The sequence below is a fragment of the Emys orbicularis genome, chromosome 8 (genome assembly GCF_028017835.1).
Source record: "Emys orbicularis isolate rEmyOrb1 chromosome 8, rEmyOrb1.hap1, whole genome shotgun sequence".
NCBI classification, from domain to species: Eukaryota; Metazoa; Chordata; order Testudines; family Emydidae; genus Emys; species Emys orbicularis.
Genome location: NC_088690.1, coordinates 83,451,969 through 83,469,030, shown reverse-complemented (window position 1 = coordinate 83,469,030; position 17,062 = coordinate 83,451,969). Strand labels below are relative to the sequence as shown.

Here is a 17,062-nt window from a genome sequence, read left to right as displayed (position 1 = left end):
AATTCTTGTTAATATTATTTTGAATTACAATAAATCATGGATACAAGGTTTTAATCTAAAACTCAGCTCTGTTTTAAACTATTCTTAACTTTAATTTATGTCAAGTGTCTTGTTCATTCTAGCCACATTATTTCTTTAAGTCATTATATAAACACAAAAAGGATGCATAAAATAAGGCAGAAAATCTTTAGTTCTTTAAGTCAACATGTATGCAATGAACATACTTACAGCCGTTCGAGTTGCTTTAGATCCTGAAATGCTCCACGCTCTATCATACTGATGTGATTTTCTTCCAAATGCCTATAATTAAAGAAATACCAAATGACAATGTGAACGGCACTTTAAATCAAGCAACACCAATTACAATGATAGATTGATGAAAGCACCTCTACAGAATGGCAGTGGTTTTTTTCATGGTCACTTCTACCACCATCAGAAGATAAAATTTACAGTCCAAAATACATAGCACTGGTAGTTTTTGCATGGATGTAAACTGCATCCTGATTACCAGGGCTAGTAACCACATTATTCGCTTTTAGTTTTTATAGCCAAAACCCATTAAAATCTTGCAATTAGTTTATTATAGGCCTGATTCTGCCCCCTTAGTACTTTACTCTTCGCACTTCCAATCATTTTAATTTTATTCAGTGTCAGTAAGGATGGAAGCCCATAGTCAACATCAGAAGATTAATGCAGGGCAAATAATCCAGACAAAGCATTAAGTGATGAAGTGCATGCACATAAGCATCTGCATGGGATTTCAGACTCCTCCAGAAGTTACTGAGCGGTTCCTATTCAGTGAGACTTCTCCAAGGGTGCAGGAGTGCCAGCTGTTTGTGACCAATGAAGACAGTCAATCTGCATCACAGGGAATAGGAAAAGCTACCAAGGGAAGTGCTCAGGCAATCTGTCCCTTTTTCACATCCCTGTCTCTCATTTCCTCCCATGAGACAGGGCATAGGCGGGGATGAATCAGCTGAAGAGATTGGAGGCAAGTAGAAATGCCTGGAATAAACTTTATTTACCATTATGTGGAATCCCACTGAAATCCTGTGGGGCCAACCATTTATCACTGAAGTGTTGTACTGAAGGGGGGCAGACTCATTGACGGGTAAGTGGAGCCCCCACTCCACATATGATCTGCAGTGCTTTGACACATGGCCCTGGCACTCTGATTAGCTAGGGGATGGGGGAGACAAGAGAAGAGGGCTTCTCCACACATCACGGAGCCGACTGGCAAGAGGGCTGGCAGGGAATCCTGCCTATATTTCCTGCCGCACCCCCTGGCTTGAAGTGGTTTTCTTCATATACAGGGTTTACAGTTTGGTTCAATGGCTCTCAGCACCCCCATTATAAAAAATGTTCCAGTGCCATTGCCTGCCACCAGCTCCTTCCCAATTGGAGGATGGGATTGCCATTGGAGAAGGGACGGTGTGGGCAGACAGGGCACAAGTGGCTGTTGCAGGGGCACAGCATGCCAACAATCTGAGCTCAGGACTGCAGGGCAGGCCCATGGAGCAGTTGGTCTCTGTGGTCATTATGAGTTTGCACCACATGTGATCATCAGCCAGAGCCCACAGGAAAGGCAGCACCTTGATCGGTGACTGATGGACTGGATGCTAGGGGCATTTGGACTGTGTTTGCTGATCAGTGTGATTGATAGTCACTGAGAAAGGTGTTGAAGTGCATGCTGGGTGAATTCCTGCCTCTCCAAAGTGTCGCTGGGGGGGGGGGGGGGGGGAGGGGCGGCAGAGGGTGTCTCCACTCCAAGTAGTTTGAATCCAACTACGTGCACACACACACACACACACACACACACACACGTATGTACGTAACATAGATTATGCCAGATTTAAACTGTATTTAACATGAATAACTCACATGGTACAATTTAGCCGATATTTTGTACAGTACACAAAGCATAGCAGTCAGTAAAAGAAACATTTACCAACAGTCAGACTACCATGTCAATAAATGTTATTTTAATAAGGACCCCCATAGAAATAGTGAGAGCTGGGATATAAGCCAACAAACTTTATATGGCTCCAAGCAGCAGAAAAGTCTTGCTGTAGTAGTCTCATCCTGCAGGCGAAGTCAACAAGCAGGGAAGTAAGTCTTCTAATAAATTTGAGATTTTTTTTTATTTAGTTGGAGAATAGTTATAAGAGTTTATGCCATATGTTTTGAAGGAACAGTGGAAGATATTTGTATTTTCATCACAACCATATTAAGCATCTGCCCATTAATTCACAGTGTTAGAAAGTTCATGCACTATTTATCTCCTGGGCATCTTGTAGGACTTTAAGGACTAAGATAAATTGTACAAAAGGTGGTGTAAAAGCAGTGTGTTAGCTACAGAGGGCAAGTGAGTGAAATAGGAAGATTTTCCCACACTTTAACTTACTTATACCTACACTTCTTACAGGTGCTTATTTGGGGAAAGAGAGAGTAGAAAAAACACCTCTGACCCCCTCTTTTGTGCAATGCTAAGCACAAGTGGTTTTTGTTACTGGTCACTTTATAGGGCTTTAGCTTGAGGGCAATAAACTAGCTTATAGGCTTCTCGTGAGCTAAATGGGACACAATATGGAATTGCTGTTCTCCCGTTAGTTTGGGACACAGGGAATTATACAACACCCAGCCAACGAGCTGGATATTGAATTTTTCTATACATAATACATTGTTACCTTTTTGTGTATATGCTACACAGGCATTTCTGTAATATTACAGATTTTCCAAGAAAAAAAAAATCAGCAAGCTAGTTAAAGAAAACCAAATATGAACTCACTAATAAGACTGGTATGGTTATTAATATTGCTCAACTCCAGTTGCAACTTTGCAGTGCCACAGTGCCACTATCATCTGTGATTCATATAGCGCCCAATCTAAACCTAACTGAGACTGTCCACACCAGCGCTTTGTGTCTTTAAAACCTTTGTTGGTCAGGAGGGTATTTTTTTCACACCCCAACCAACAAAAGTTTTAATGACAAAAGAGCAGTGTAAACATAGCATAAAATCAATGGTAATCTTACTATTTAATCAATAGTCATTGGGAAAGGCCCTTACAAGTTGTCTTCAAACTTCACTGAACCACTTTCACTAACTTCTGCATCTCTTTGTGGCTTATATACCTCCCCTCCATTATTTATGTTTTACTAAGACATGGACCACAAATTATTGGCATTTGCATTAATGACTATACATGCAAATACTGGATTCACACCTCCGTTTTGGCAAAGCTCTGATCTGGACAATAACTTCATTATCTGAGCCCAAAAGTTTTATTAATCTGAAGTTTATCCAGATTATCTGGATTTAGCTCTGCAAATCTGGGTGGGAAATCTTGGAAAAAAATAATGTCCCTTACATTTTAAGTTCTTCCCAGCTGTCCTGAAAAGTTTGGAAATATTTGGGGGTGGAGGAGTGGGGAACGTGGCAGGAAGGACTTCAGGTTCAGGATTTCATCATTTCTCTTTGGTCCCAGCCAGAAGCAAGAGCCATAGATCTAACAAACTGACAATTTACTATACATTTTCAAAGTCCAAAGTTGAATGGCAGGGGCACTTTTCCCACTCTCATCCAATTATACTTCAATGATGTGTGATTCCTCTACTAAGTTCTCTCCAGTTATGCGCACTTCCATCTCATCCAGTGACATGCTGGTTCTGAAAACTCAAATCACCAACATTTGTACTTTTAGACCTTGCTGCCCAATTTATTTCTTCTCTACAAATAAATGTTTGTGAATAATTACACTATATATCCTTTTTGGCAATCTTAAAATGAAAGCAAATTAAGTTAATGTTGATAATTTAAAAGTTTCACATCAGGCAAAATAGAACACTGGCCTTCTGTAACAGTTCAGTCTTAATATGGAACTATGGAAAATAATTTCTACCCCTTCAATTGATCATTTCTTTTCAGGAGTATGATTGGACCCACAGCTGCTACAAGGGACAGCAGTGACTATTGTTTTTAATCATTTACATTCAGCCAGGAGGTATGGACTGTTTCCTTTAGGTGTGACCCTTACAACTGTCAACTATTCCTTAGTCAACTCAAAGTTACATGGCAGCTGCCATGTGTTCTGTATGGGAATACACCCTAAACCATCCCAAAATGGAAAGAGCCATTTAACAGTGGTTTAATAGTGATAAATTGGTTTAACTGAAGTACAATTCATTCTACAGTGCAAAAATAAAAAAGTTTTAATCACAATGTTGATTAAAAGCCAAGCAGAAAAACACCAATGAAATAACACTGATTTTAAATTATTTGGAGTTTCTCTCTTGTACTAAGGCACGGCTTAAAACTATAATCAATGCTTTAGTTATGGAAACTGTACAGGGTCTCTGATGTGGATGCTATTTCACGACTAGAAGATGTAAACAATTCTACAGTACATAGAGCATCAGCAGCACACATCTTTCCAGCTTATTTTTGGAGGCTAATGGTCCAATGCAGCATTTTGAAGGCCAAGCTAGTTTTATACTCACAAGACACGGAGATTCTTCAGCCCAGCAAAGTCCATCTTGGTGATTCTTGAGATATTATTTCTGTCTAAGTCCCTGCAAAGAAAAGAAAACAGAAATTCATGTTCAGGCACTTTAGTAGCTGCCCAAAACTCTGTTTGAAGAGAATGCAACTTGTTCACCTGGGCATTTGTTTGTCACAGGGGTTCTCAAACTGGGGGCCGGGACCCCTCAGGGGGTCACCAGGTTATTACATTGGAGGTTGCAAGCTGTCAGCTTCCACCCTAAACCCTACTTTGCCTCCAGCATTTATAATGGTGTTAAATATATTAAAAAGTGTTTTTAATTTATAAGGGGTGAGGTCGCACTCAGAGGCTTGCTAGGTGAAAGGGATCACCAGTACAAAAGTTTGAGAATCACTGGTTTATCAGCACTCAAAACTGTACAAACTAGTTTTCCTATTAAAATCTAAAATGAGTATATATATGAGTGAGTATATAAAATGAGTAAAGATTTACTAATACGGATGAATTTTGCTTCCCCCCAGTGATGCTACTTTTAACTAAGTTTTTTTGGGGAGATGGGGGGGGGGGGGAGAAAAGAGTGGGATTTTCAATGCACCTTAACCACATTGCGCTTCAATAGGAGGTGGGTGTTTAACTCCCTTAGGCTGGGATTTTCTAAAGAGCTGGAGTAGTTTTAACAACAACGAGTCACTGCACTGTACCTGACCCCACTCCAGGGATTCACTCAGTGGTTGCGTGCACTAGCCACTCTTGGTAGTGTGCTCTGTTTGCCACAAAGTCAAGAAGCCACACTGTAGCTACTCTAAACACTGATCTGACTCTAGCTTTGGCAGAGTCCCATGCAGCACTTGCAGTTACTGAAAGTAGTAGAATTTAACAGGGCTAGCAGAATGGAAAGGTACAAAGGCTCACACCACTATCATCTAATTGCAGCCTCATTTCTCCCAAAGCCCTTGTGGGCAGTCCTGTAAAGCAAAAGCCTTAGTGTGCTCCTCAGACATTCTCTCCAGCCCATCTCTCCCTGAGATAAAAGCAGCACTGGCTTTCAAATCATACTAGCTACAGCTTCCCGTACAGTGTTCTTCACGGCCCCATCTGCCTTGTACTTTCATCCAGACAGGTAGCTGCCTTACACCTCTGCTTGCAAGCCACAGTAACTCCTATTTAACGTTGTAGTTCTGTTCCTGAAAAATGCAACTTTAAGTGAAATTATGTTAAACTAATCCAATTTTCCCATAACATTTAATGTAAATGCGGGGGGTTAGGTTCCAAGGAAATTTTTGGGGGGCAGACAAAAGCATTATATACTGTACAATACTGTACTGTGGTTGAGAAGTGCCCCTGACTTATCCCACACCGGCACAGCCCGCTGCAGGCAAGGACACTAGGAATCACTTTGCACAGCAGCAGCAGCAGCTTCCCCCCAGAAGAACAGGCGCCGACTTTGCCAGGGGATGCTCCAGGCCCGCCTCTTCCAGTCCCCGCTCCACTCCACTAAATTTGTTAGTCTCTAATGTGCCACAAGTACTCCTCGTTCTTTTTGCTGATACAGACTAACACGGTTACCTCTCTGAAAAGAATATCTTAATGTACTTGATGAATAGTGTACACAATTCTCCATTGCTGTTGAGTTTTTATGAGAAATTAAGATAGGGATGGAGAACAGTGTCTAGATATGGTTGGTTAAATACATAAATACATAAATGTTAAGGGTCATTCTTTAACTTAGTGTGCAAGCTTCCCACAATCCTAGCATATCAGGCTCTCTTAAGAAAACAGGGCAACCAGATCCTTGCACTGACGGGAGTCAATTTGTGGCATAGAAACTCCAGCTTCGGGGATCAGAATTCTCCCAAGTTTCTGCTAAGAATGTTTGCATTTTTTCATCTCCGGAGTCAAAGTATCTTCTTCTCTGTATTAATACGAGAAGAGACAAGGTGGCTGAGGTAATATATTTTATTGCAGTGGTTCTCAACCAGGGGTCTGGGGACCCCTGGGCGGCCGCGAGCAGGTTTCATGGGATCCACCAAGCAGGACCAGTGTTAGACTTCCTGGGGCCCAGGGCAGAAAGCCGAACTCCCACCGCATGGGGCTGAAGCCTGGGCCCCTGAGCCCTGCCACCTGGGGGTGAAGCAGAAGCCTGAGCAACTTAGCTTCATGGTGCCCCCTGTGGCATGGGGCCCTGGGCATTGCATTAACACCAACCTGGGCTCTTATATGTAGAAAACCAGTTATTGTGGCACAGGTGGGCCATGAAGTTTTTATAGCATGTTTGGGGGGCCTCAGAAAGAACAAGGTTGAGACCCCCTGTTTTATTGGACCAACTTCTAGTACAGGGGTGGGCAAACTTTTTGGCCCGAGTGCCACATCTGGGTATGGAAATTGTATGGTGGGCCATGAATGCTCATGAAATTGGGGTTGGGGTATGGGAGGGGGTGCGGACTCTGGGGTGGGGCCAGAAATGAGGAGTTCAGGGTGCGGGAGGGGGATCTGGGCTGGGACAGGGGGTTGAGGTGCGGGGGGGGGGGAGGTGAGGGCTCTGGCTGGGGGTGCAGGTTCTGGGAGTGCAGGAGTGTGCTCCAGGCTGGGACCAAGGGGCTAGGAGGACAGGAAGGGGATCAGGGCTGGGCAGGGGATTGGGGCACAGAAGGGGGTTGGGGTGCAGGCTCCGGGTGGCGCTTACCTCAAGCAGCTCCCAGAAGCAGCGGCATGTCACCCCTCCAGCTCCTCCCAGCCAATGGGAGCTGAGAGGGTGGTGCTTGGGGCGGGGGCAGTGCGCGGAGCCCCCTGGCTGCCCCTACGCATAGGAGCTGGAGTGGGGACTTGCCACTGCTTCCGGAAGCTGTGTGAAGCCACGGCACGAGCAGAGTGGGGCAAGCCCCCGACCCCATTCCCTGGCTGGAGAGGGGAGCTGGAGAGCCGGATTAAAACATCTGAAGGGCCAGATACGGCCCCCGGGCCATCATTTCCCCACCCCTGTTCTAGTATAAGAATACTCTAACATAAGAAGTAAACCTCAGGATAATCCTGAAATTTTGAACTGACAATAGGGCACCTGCATCATTTATCCTTTAGAAGGTTCAGTGGGAGAGGAAGAAGACTAATTTAAAACCATATTTCAACCCAATAAAAACTGCTTTCTGTGGAAAAGGTGAAATCCTATTTGAAAACTGAGTTAGATTTTAAGTTAGAGCTCAACATATAGCTATTTAGTGACTGAGATCATGACCATAAACAGGAGAAACCTCTTGCAAAATCCCTGGTTAAAAACAAGTTTTTCATAGTGGAAAAAAGTGATGCTAAATTCTGGGTTAAGCTTTTTTTTTTTTAAATCAATTTAAATGTTCACAGTTGTCCAAAATTATGCCGAGATTAGACAATGGAGAGGGGGTCAGAATTATTTATGACAGTAGATACTGATGCTTTATAATCATTAACACAAATTGTCCACATCACATGACAAAACATTAAAAGTAAATATCCTTAAGTCAAACTCTGATTCTCAAGCAACATTTTTCATACTTTGCGTATTTGTAACTTCAGTTAATTAATTTCTATGGACATATTTTTTGTCAGTTTGTGTGTGTGTGTGTGTATGGAGAAATCAATGTTAACCAACATTTATCAATAAAAATCTAATCCATCCACTCCTCAACAAAAGCAAATAATATTTTAGCAGGATTTGTAATTGTTTAAGCATTACACCAGAAAGACCACACATTTCTAACATGAAACCACATTCCTTGACAATCTGTGTAATGAATACTTTGTAGTGCCCAAATTATATTGATTCCAATGTCAAGTGTCAAAATGGTCTACTACCAAACTAAAGGAATAACCCACCTTTTAAGTAGAAATTTTGCATCATAAGCATACACAATACTCCTCAATGGAAGAATTGTACCAAATAGATTCCTGTACTAAAGCCGTTACAGTTTAACAGCAAAGCTAGGTGGTGTAATGTGACATTATTGACATGAACTGTGACCGTATAGATCATTGTTGCAACCAAGATCCTATAGTTGCACCAAATCTTGTACAAAGGAGGTCTAGTAAGATGTCTATAGAAAGATTGTAATTTGCTGGTTATGATTATGCTGTCTGTATGTGTGTATCATTTTTGTATTTGAAGTTATGAATATTGGCTATGTATTTGTATCTCAATGTGTTTGATTCTAAGTAGCCTCAGTGAAGCATTTGGTCAGCTTCTTGAGAATGGGCACTTACTGAGAATAGTCCTATCAAGAAACACTTAACTGACAATGGACTTTGGGAGATGCCAATCCACATCTGAGCTTTCCTGGGAACGTTCAAACTAACATGTAAACAGTGGCATCGGCCTGCAAAAAGCTAAATCATTCATGGACATGTGACTTGACCAGGTGGCTACAAACTCCATCTTGTTGCTGTGATTTTGCACAAAAGAACAAAGGGGTTTCCACCCACAAAAGAGAGAATATAAAAGGCCCTGGAAGCCTCTCCATTTTGTCTTCAGCTGGTTCAAGAGATGGCCTCTCCACCCCAAAGAAATGCCTGAAAGAAACTGGGACAAAGGACTGTAACTACGGGGGTGTGAGTGATTGCTGGACCCAGGCCATAAATCACAATGTTGGTCTGAAAAGGATTGGGCCCAGACTAGGAAGGAGTCTAGTCTGTGAAAGAAGCTTATGGGGACATCTCTGAGGATGAGATTTACCCGTATTCAGTTTCCTAATGTATTAGGCTTAGACTTGCCTGTTTTGTTTTATTTTGCTTGGTAACTTACTTTGTTCTGTCTGTTATTACTTGGAATGACTTAAATCCTACTTTTTTACATTTAATAAAATCACTTTTGCTTATTATTGAACCCAGAGTTAGTAACTAATACCTGAGGGAGCAAACAGCTGTGCATATCTCTCTATCAGTGTTATAGAGGGTGGACAATTTATGAGTTTACCCTGTATAAGCTTTATACAGAGTAAAACGGATTCATTTGGGGTTTGGATCCCATTGGGAGCTCGGTGTCTGGGTGCTAGACACAGGAGCACTTGCTAAGCCCTTTTCAGTTAAGTCTGCAGCTTTGGGGGCGTGGGTCAGACCCCGAGCCTATGTTGCAGCAGATTAGCGTATCTGGCTCAACAAGACAGGGTTCTGGACGCCCAAACTGGCAGAGAAAACAGGCTCAGAGGTAGTCTCAGCACATCAGGTTACAGTCCCAAGGGGGTCTCTGTGACCGAACCCATCACAGTGTAAAGGCATAGAATCATAGGACTGGAAGAGACCTCGAGAGGTCATCTAGTCCAGACCCCTGCATTCATGGCAGGAGTAAGTATTATCTAGACCATCCCTGTCTAACCTGCTCTTAAAAATATCCAATGATGGAGATTCCACAACCTCCCTAGGCAATTTATTCCATTGCTTAACCACCCTGACAGTTAGGAAGTTTTTCCTAATATCCAACTTAAACCTCCCTTGCTGCAATTTAAGCCCACTGCTTCTTGCCCTATGCTCAGAGGTTAAGAAGAACAATTTTTCTCCCTCCTCCATGTAACAACCTTGTAGCAGCATCTCATCAGTTCCATGACTACAGCTGGATCAATAAAGGGTTATGATTCTGTGAGCTGTTTGCAGGAGGAAAAATGGGGTAAAGAAATCTTTGTGCTTCAAATTTGTCTCTCAATGAGCAATGTCTCTGATATGATCCAGGGCTTTGGAGCAGAGCCCGGAGCTGGAGCGCAGAGCAGCTCCGGAGCAGTGGAGTTGCAGGTTTTTGCTTGGAGCTGGAGCGGAGCCAGAGCACAGCTCCAAAGCCCTGGATATGGAGGTTATTGACCACCAGCTTCCATCTTTCCCACTTGTGACAGAGCTGTAAAACTTCCACTCTCCTTTAGATACCAATCCACCTGGAGATGTTTCCAACATAACTGGGTTTCTTTATCCTCTTCCTGTCTGGCCTGTGATCTTGCCTGCCAGTATGAGTGCTGGATTCGAGTGACTCTGCAATCAGAGCTATCTGTCCACAGAAAGACGGTATTCTTTTACCTAGGGTCTCAAGTAGTTATACTCATTTTAAATTCAACCTTCTGATCACCTAATGCAAAATCAAACTGAGTACCCTGGCCTGAGCTAATTATGGGATAAAGTCAATTCCAGAACAAAAAGTACCTGCTGGTCCTCTATTCCTCAACATAAGTCCTAGTTGTCTCTCCCATATGCAAGAATAAGTTGTCAGTCTGTTGAATGAGCCTTCCCTTCCCAAGCAAATCCCCTTGGATGGCTGCAATTCCCAAGTCTGCAAACCCAGCTTCCTCTAAGCATACACTTGTGTCCCCTTAGTGAGCTGCGTCACAAGGTAATCACTGGTGGACCAGGATGATCTGGCCCTGACAGAAAGGGTGAGAAGTGTTAAACCAGAGATGCAGCATTTCTGAAAACAGACATCAGTATTTATTTCACCTGCATATATTTTGTTGCCTTCACTGCTATTACCTCATAAATTTCTCTTTGGTCAGTGTGCGCCAAGTCTTTTTCCTTTTCTGGCAACCCCAAAGTCACTATACAAGACAAACCCCAGCTTGCATGACCAAACTCGTACCCTTTTCCAGGTACTGCTTCTTCTCCAACTTGGTCCTATCTAGGGTTGCCAGGCATCCGGTTTTCGACCGGAACGCCCAGTCAAAAAGGGACCCTGGCGGCTCCGGTTGGCACCATCGACCAGGCCACTAAAAGTCCGGTCGCACCGGGGCCAAGGCAGGCTCCCTACCTGCTGGCTCCGTGTGGCTCCTGGAAGCACACGGAGCTTCCCTGGCCACCCATGTGCCTAGGGGCTGCAGGGACCTGGCAGCTGCTTCGTGGGAGCTCCGGTAAGCGCTGCTGGGACCCTGCAGCCCCTCCTGCACCTAAACACCTTCCCGGAGCCTGCAACCCCAGCTGGAGCCCTCACCCTTCCTGTACCCAACCTCCTGCCCTAACCCTGAGCTCCCTCCCAGAGAAAGTGAGTCAGGGTGGGAGAGAGCGACCGACAGAGGGAGGCAGGAAATGGAGCAAGCAGGGGGCGGGGCCTCAGAGAAGGGACCAGGCTGGGGCGGGGCAGAGGTGTTCGGTTTTGTGCAATTAGGAAGTTGGCAACCCTGGTCCTGTCATCAGTGCTCTCTTCTCTGGAGCCATTTTTCCTGGCACTCCTTTAACAGCACACTTCTCCTCATCCCCGAGTTAGAAGAGTCTGTATTGTATAGCGGCCCAGACCCCACTCAGAAGACTTTGTTAAGGACTAATAGCCAAGGCTCCAGTCCCCCACTAGAACAGTGAGTACCAACAGCTGGACCACTGTCTTCCCTAGGACAGGCACAAAGTGTGGGATTCAAACAGGGGCCCAGGCCAACCAATGCAGGGCCTAACTTTTAGCTGCCCTGCCACCAAGTGGAATTTACAGCACTGAGTTAGGCACCCAGTGTATGGGGAGAGACAGATGCCTAAAAAGGGGATTCAGGGTTAGCGGGAAGCTGCCTAAGATCGCCAGAAGGAAGTGCTGAGGAAAGGGGTGTGGCAAAAACACCTCTCCTCAAAAGGGGATTTGGACCCTAACTCAGGACCAGAGGGAGGTGGCTCCCTTCAGCTGGGATTCACTGCCATGAACTCTCTTTTGGAGTTTGGCACCTGAGTCAGCTCAGCCCTTTTTCCAAGACAAACTGAGAAGGAGCAGGAGAGGTGGTGCCCCTCCCACATTAAGCTCAATATCCCAGTGGCCAGAGCTCCCACTCTGGATGTTTGAGACTCAGGTTCAAATCCCGCTTTTGCCTGATGTGAAGCAGGGAATTGAACGCTGGTCTCCGACCTCCCAGACGAAAGCCCTAACCACTGGGCTATTGGGTATAAAGGGGGGGGCACCACAATCACTTCCTCCAGCTGTGGTGTGTGGAGCCTGATCCAGCAGACATGCTCTACGGCCGCTTGTGAGCATGTCTACTGGATCAGACCCTGCAGGAGAGAAGCACAGGGAAATTCCTATGTTGTGAATCCCACTGGAGCTTACACATGAATTGGGCATCAAGCTGCTCAGTGATACCAGTGCTGAGCCAGCTGTGCACATGCCGACAGCAATTTAGATGTCATGGGGACTTTTCCAGTGCAGACTTAGGCACCTAGGGAGTTTAGGCAGCGAGAGGTTAGGCAAACCTAACCAAATCCCAACCAAACTTTCTACAGTTGCTTCCAATCCAGCTTCTCCAAGGGTTTGCGTTTTTTCTTCCTTCTTCTCAAGTGACTGTTTACTCTGTCACAATCTGACCTCTGCCTCCTCTCTTTGTACTGTTTCCTGCCTATCAGCTGCCAGAGCAGAACTCTTCCTCCAGGCTTGGCTCTTTTCGCTGGGAGGAACAGTCAGAAACCCCACTGCCCACATGGACCATTTAGTGCTTAGTGCCTTAGTACCCAGAGTCAGTCTTCTAGACTCTACTGCAAAAGTGGAAGACCTTTGCAACCAATGTTCTCTTTATGCAATGTAACTTTGGGATTCTTAAGCTGTGTTACTGTATGTTGGTGATTTATCAGTTCACGCACTTGAGTTTCATCATTTGCCAGGCAACAGTGCATTCTTGCCCTGCTAGATAAATTCCCCTCTGTAATTCACTGACTTTCATGGACATTGGAGCCGATTGAGTAGTCACACTACTTTTCTTTTAACTGACAAATGATTGTTTTCTTAAACAATTTGTTCATTGTTCAGCCAGGTCTACTGGAGACAAAATTACAGATGTGCAAGCTTTTTGTAAGCAACTGTGCCCAGAAGAAACTCTCCTGGTTTCAGCTTGTTATTAATTTGGATTAGGTTCATCAACAGGATTGCAGGGGTTCATGAACCATTCAGTTAATTTAGGCCAACCTACAATTTCAGATGGCAATTGTTTATTGCATGCTTTCAATCGCAGCTCTTGAAACTTTGTGCTAACACAGACACTCAGGAGTGATGAACCACTGACAAAGCCAAAGAGATGGCATGAACTCCTGCTAGCCAAATCTAATTAGGTTTTCACTGTTATCCATGGTATGCAACACTATTGCTTTGTAGTGATTTGCTACTGGCATTTGTGGGAAAATAGCATTTTAGGTTTCCTTTATAAAAAGCATTGTTTTAATCCATAGTCGATGACTAACATAAACAAAAAAGGAGACAGGATGCACCCCTGCCTTACACCTGTCTTGATGCTGAATGGCTTACTCAATCCATTTTCCATTTTAATGTAGCATTTTGAGTTGGCATAGAATTTCTTCATAATGTTAATTTTGTTGGAATTCCATATTGTTCCACAATTTTCCACATTGTTTCTCTGTTTACACTATCAATTGCCTTTTGAAAGTCCACAAAATTGATGGCAAGACTGCCTTGGAATTCAACTGTGTTCTCAATAATCCTTCTCAGGGTGAAAATAGCATTTGTGCATAATCTCCCTTGTCTAAATCCAGATTGTTCACATAGGATGGTATCCATCTTTCTTTTCATTCTGTTCAGGAGGTCTGCTGCGAATACTTTTCCTGTGACAGATAGAAGTATTACTCCCCTCCAATTTGAACAATTGTTTAGATCATCTTTCTTTGGTAACTTGATGATGATACCAAGGGTCCATTCTTCCAGCACTTTCTCCTCCATCCATATTCTGTTGCACAGCAAACAAATGACTGATTCCACGTCTTTGTCTCCATATTTAAGCATCTCAGGATGAATGCCGTCCAAACCAGGTGCCTTGTTGTTTTTCAGCTTCTGCAATGCTTTTTTCCCCTTCTTCTTCGATTTTTACCTCAGATACATCTATATCTAGGTCTAATGGTTTATCATTGTTAAATTCCAGTTCTGGTTGGTTTACCACTTCTTTGAAGTGTTCCACCCATCAATTTTCTTGTTCCTCCTGTGTTTTCAAAATTTCTCCTTGTTTCCCTTTCACTGGGACACTTCTGAATTTTGATCCATATCCTGTTAACTGTTTCAGGATTGTGTAGACTGTTCTTGTATTGTTTTTTGCCCCTGCTTCTTCAGCTTCACTAGGCCTTACTTTCTATCCAATTTTGCTTATCTTTTTTGCATTGTTTCTTTACTGCTTTGTCAAGGTTCCTGCAGGTATGTTTTGTTTCTTCAACCGCATGTTGTAGTAATAGAGCCTAAAATGGAACAATTCAAGGCTATTTGATTTATATTTTGCTGATGACATCACTCATATCAGTGAAGATGCCAATGGACTACAAAAATTCACAAACCAAGTAAAAGTAGTAATGGAGAAGATTGGTTTGAGATACAATGCAAAGAAATGTAAAGTAACATTAATGGGGACTACAAGAAGAGAAACTGGAGAAGGTGGACAGTTTTACGGATCTTGGAAGTACCATCAGCCAAGATGGTACTAGCTCCGAGGAAATAAGAAGAAGAATCGGGAAGGCAAATGCTGCACTTGGAAGACTCAAAAACATCTGGCAACTCAAAAACATCTCCCTCAAGACAAAACTGAATGTGTACAAAGCAACTGCGATCACCATCACAACATATAGCAGTGAGACATGGCAACTTACCAAGAAAGATATGCAAAAGCTGGATGCATTTCATCACAAATGTCTGAGAAGACTATTGGGAATAACATATAGAGATAGGACGATGGATGAAGAAGTCAGAAAAATTACTGGATGAGGTACCTGCTCACAAATAATCTACAAAAGAAGACATCTGTGGCTGGGACGTGTGCGGAGAATGGAAAAAGAATGCTTACCAAATACCACCCTTGAATGGAAGCCAGAAAACACGAGAAGAAAGAGAGGAAGACCGCGAATAACATGGAAATGAACAGTTCTGAACAACATCAAGCACCTCAACATGAAATGAGAAGATTTGGAGAGAAGGGCAGTTGACAGGCAAGGATGGCAAATGTGGAGAGCCCAATGTGCAGCAAAGAATGGGATGGACTAAGGGCTAAGGTAAGGTTATAAAAAGCTTGGTAGGTGACAGTAGGATCACTAGCAGGTGATCCTACTGATCCAGCTGCAAAAACCTAAACCTTAACCTCTAATCTTCATTGGCTTTCAAATATATCAGTATACCAAAGTACCTTTCAATGGAAATTCTTTAAATCAAGCCATTCAAAGACACTTGGAAAGTTATACTGCAAGTCTAAAGAGTCTTTTACTTTATAATTAATAAGCTCTCAATTTTTTTAAGCACAGATTCATGCAGAAAAATATATGCTCATTATGGATGAATATCTCCTCGGGGCAGAAGTCCTACATCTGACTGGCATTCAGGGCCAGCTACAACCCTTTTTCACCATGTTAAATTTCACCCTGCATGCACAAGCCCTGTTAATATTGTGTGAAGTTACATGTTCAGAGAACACTACCCCATATAACTCATGATACAGGAAAGCTGGCAGTCATGAGCCAAGCTGTCCTCTCATGGTTCATAAGTAGCTCTGTTAACACTACTCACCTTTACCCGCAGGAGAATAGATTGAGGTTGTGACCCACACCAATTTTAGTAAGACTGCTGGTTCTTATGACTCTCTGGGTTAATTTATTTTTCTTTTGGCATGCAACATATGAGGCAGGGCAGTATAAAAACACTATTAACTTTTAATATAGGTGTTGTGGGAGCTTTATGTAAACAGAAACAAACAAACAATGGAATGGAATGATTTCCGCTGGAACATAAACATGGATTGCAATGGCATGGAATGCATATTTTGTGTGAATACCAATAAAGTAAGCTCACACTGAGCTGTTACTTTAAAGGATGTTTTACCCATAGACATATCTCCCCACGCTTTAATAACTATATAATTTGATACATATTTGGTAAATATGCTGAAGAATAAGTCACACAATGTGTATACTTATTGCAAGCAGTGAAACAACGCAATTGGAGCAAACCCTGCTCCAAAGCAAGAATTCTTCAGAGTTGCTTAATCCTACAATCCTCTTTGAAGAGAATTTAGTGAACTCAAGCCAGACATGCAAATAATATTTTAAAGTGTCTCCAAGATTCCATGATGCATGCCATAATACATCTTCCAATAGCATTGGAGCTGCATACATTTTTCTATACTCCAGCACAGTTTGAACAATTTTTAGTTTACAGTTACTCTTCTGTGCCACTCAAACCCTTCAAAAAGTAAGTTGTGAATCTGTTCTTCCAAAAACCCTACCCTCATCTTGAGAATTATACAGGCACATCACTGGGGGAATAGACTCATTTGTCATAGTATCAAGTGTGTGTGCGCGCATGCATCTGTATATATACACACACCATAATTAATTAAAGGGAGCAGATTGAAGTCTTTCAGCTTCTATTCTCAATACTGCCTTGCAAACCTGATCTTGTGCAAATAATTTAAATTCTGCTTACCTCCGTAAAGTCACAGTACTTTGTGTGTGAGGGGTTAGAATTGAGGTTTAAGAAATACTTCAGATGAAAGGCCATACCAATTTCTCATATTATGCAATATTAAACAATAATCAGGAGCAAAAGATGGTTAGAGCTGGAGTACATGACTTAGGGCATGTCCACACTACAAAATTAAGTCAACCTAGTTTATGTCGGCATACAGCT

At 43.0% G+C, this 17,062-nt stretch overlaps 1 protein-coding gene across 1 annotated transcript in view; it reads right to left on the bottom strand.

The window, feature by feature from the left end:
- SLIT3 (slit guidance ligand 3) overlaps positions 1-17,062 on the bottom strand; it is a 798,116-nt gene that overhangs the window by 747,027 nt on the left and 34,027 nt on the right. Inside the window, exons 2-3 of the mRNA XM_065410175.1 lie at positions 4,499-4,570; positions 229-300 (exon numbers count right to left, since the gene is read on the bottom strand). Of these exons, the coding sequence (XP_065266247.1) occupies positions 229-300; positions 4,499-4,570 (144 nt within the window). The remainder of the gene's footprint in view (positions 1-228; positions 301-4,498; positions 4,571-17,062) is intronic.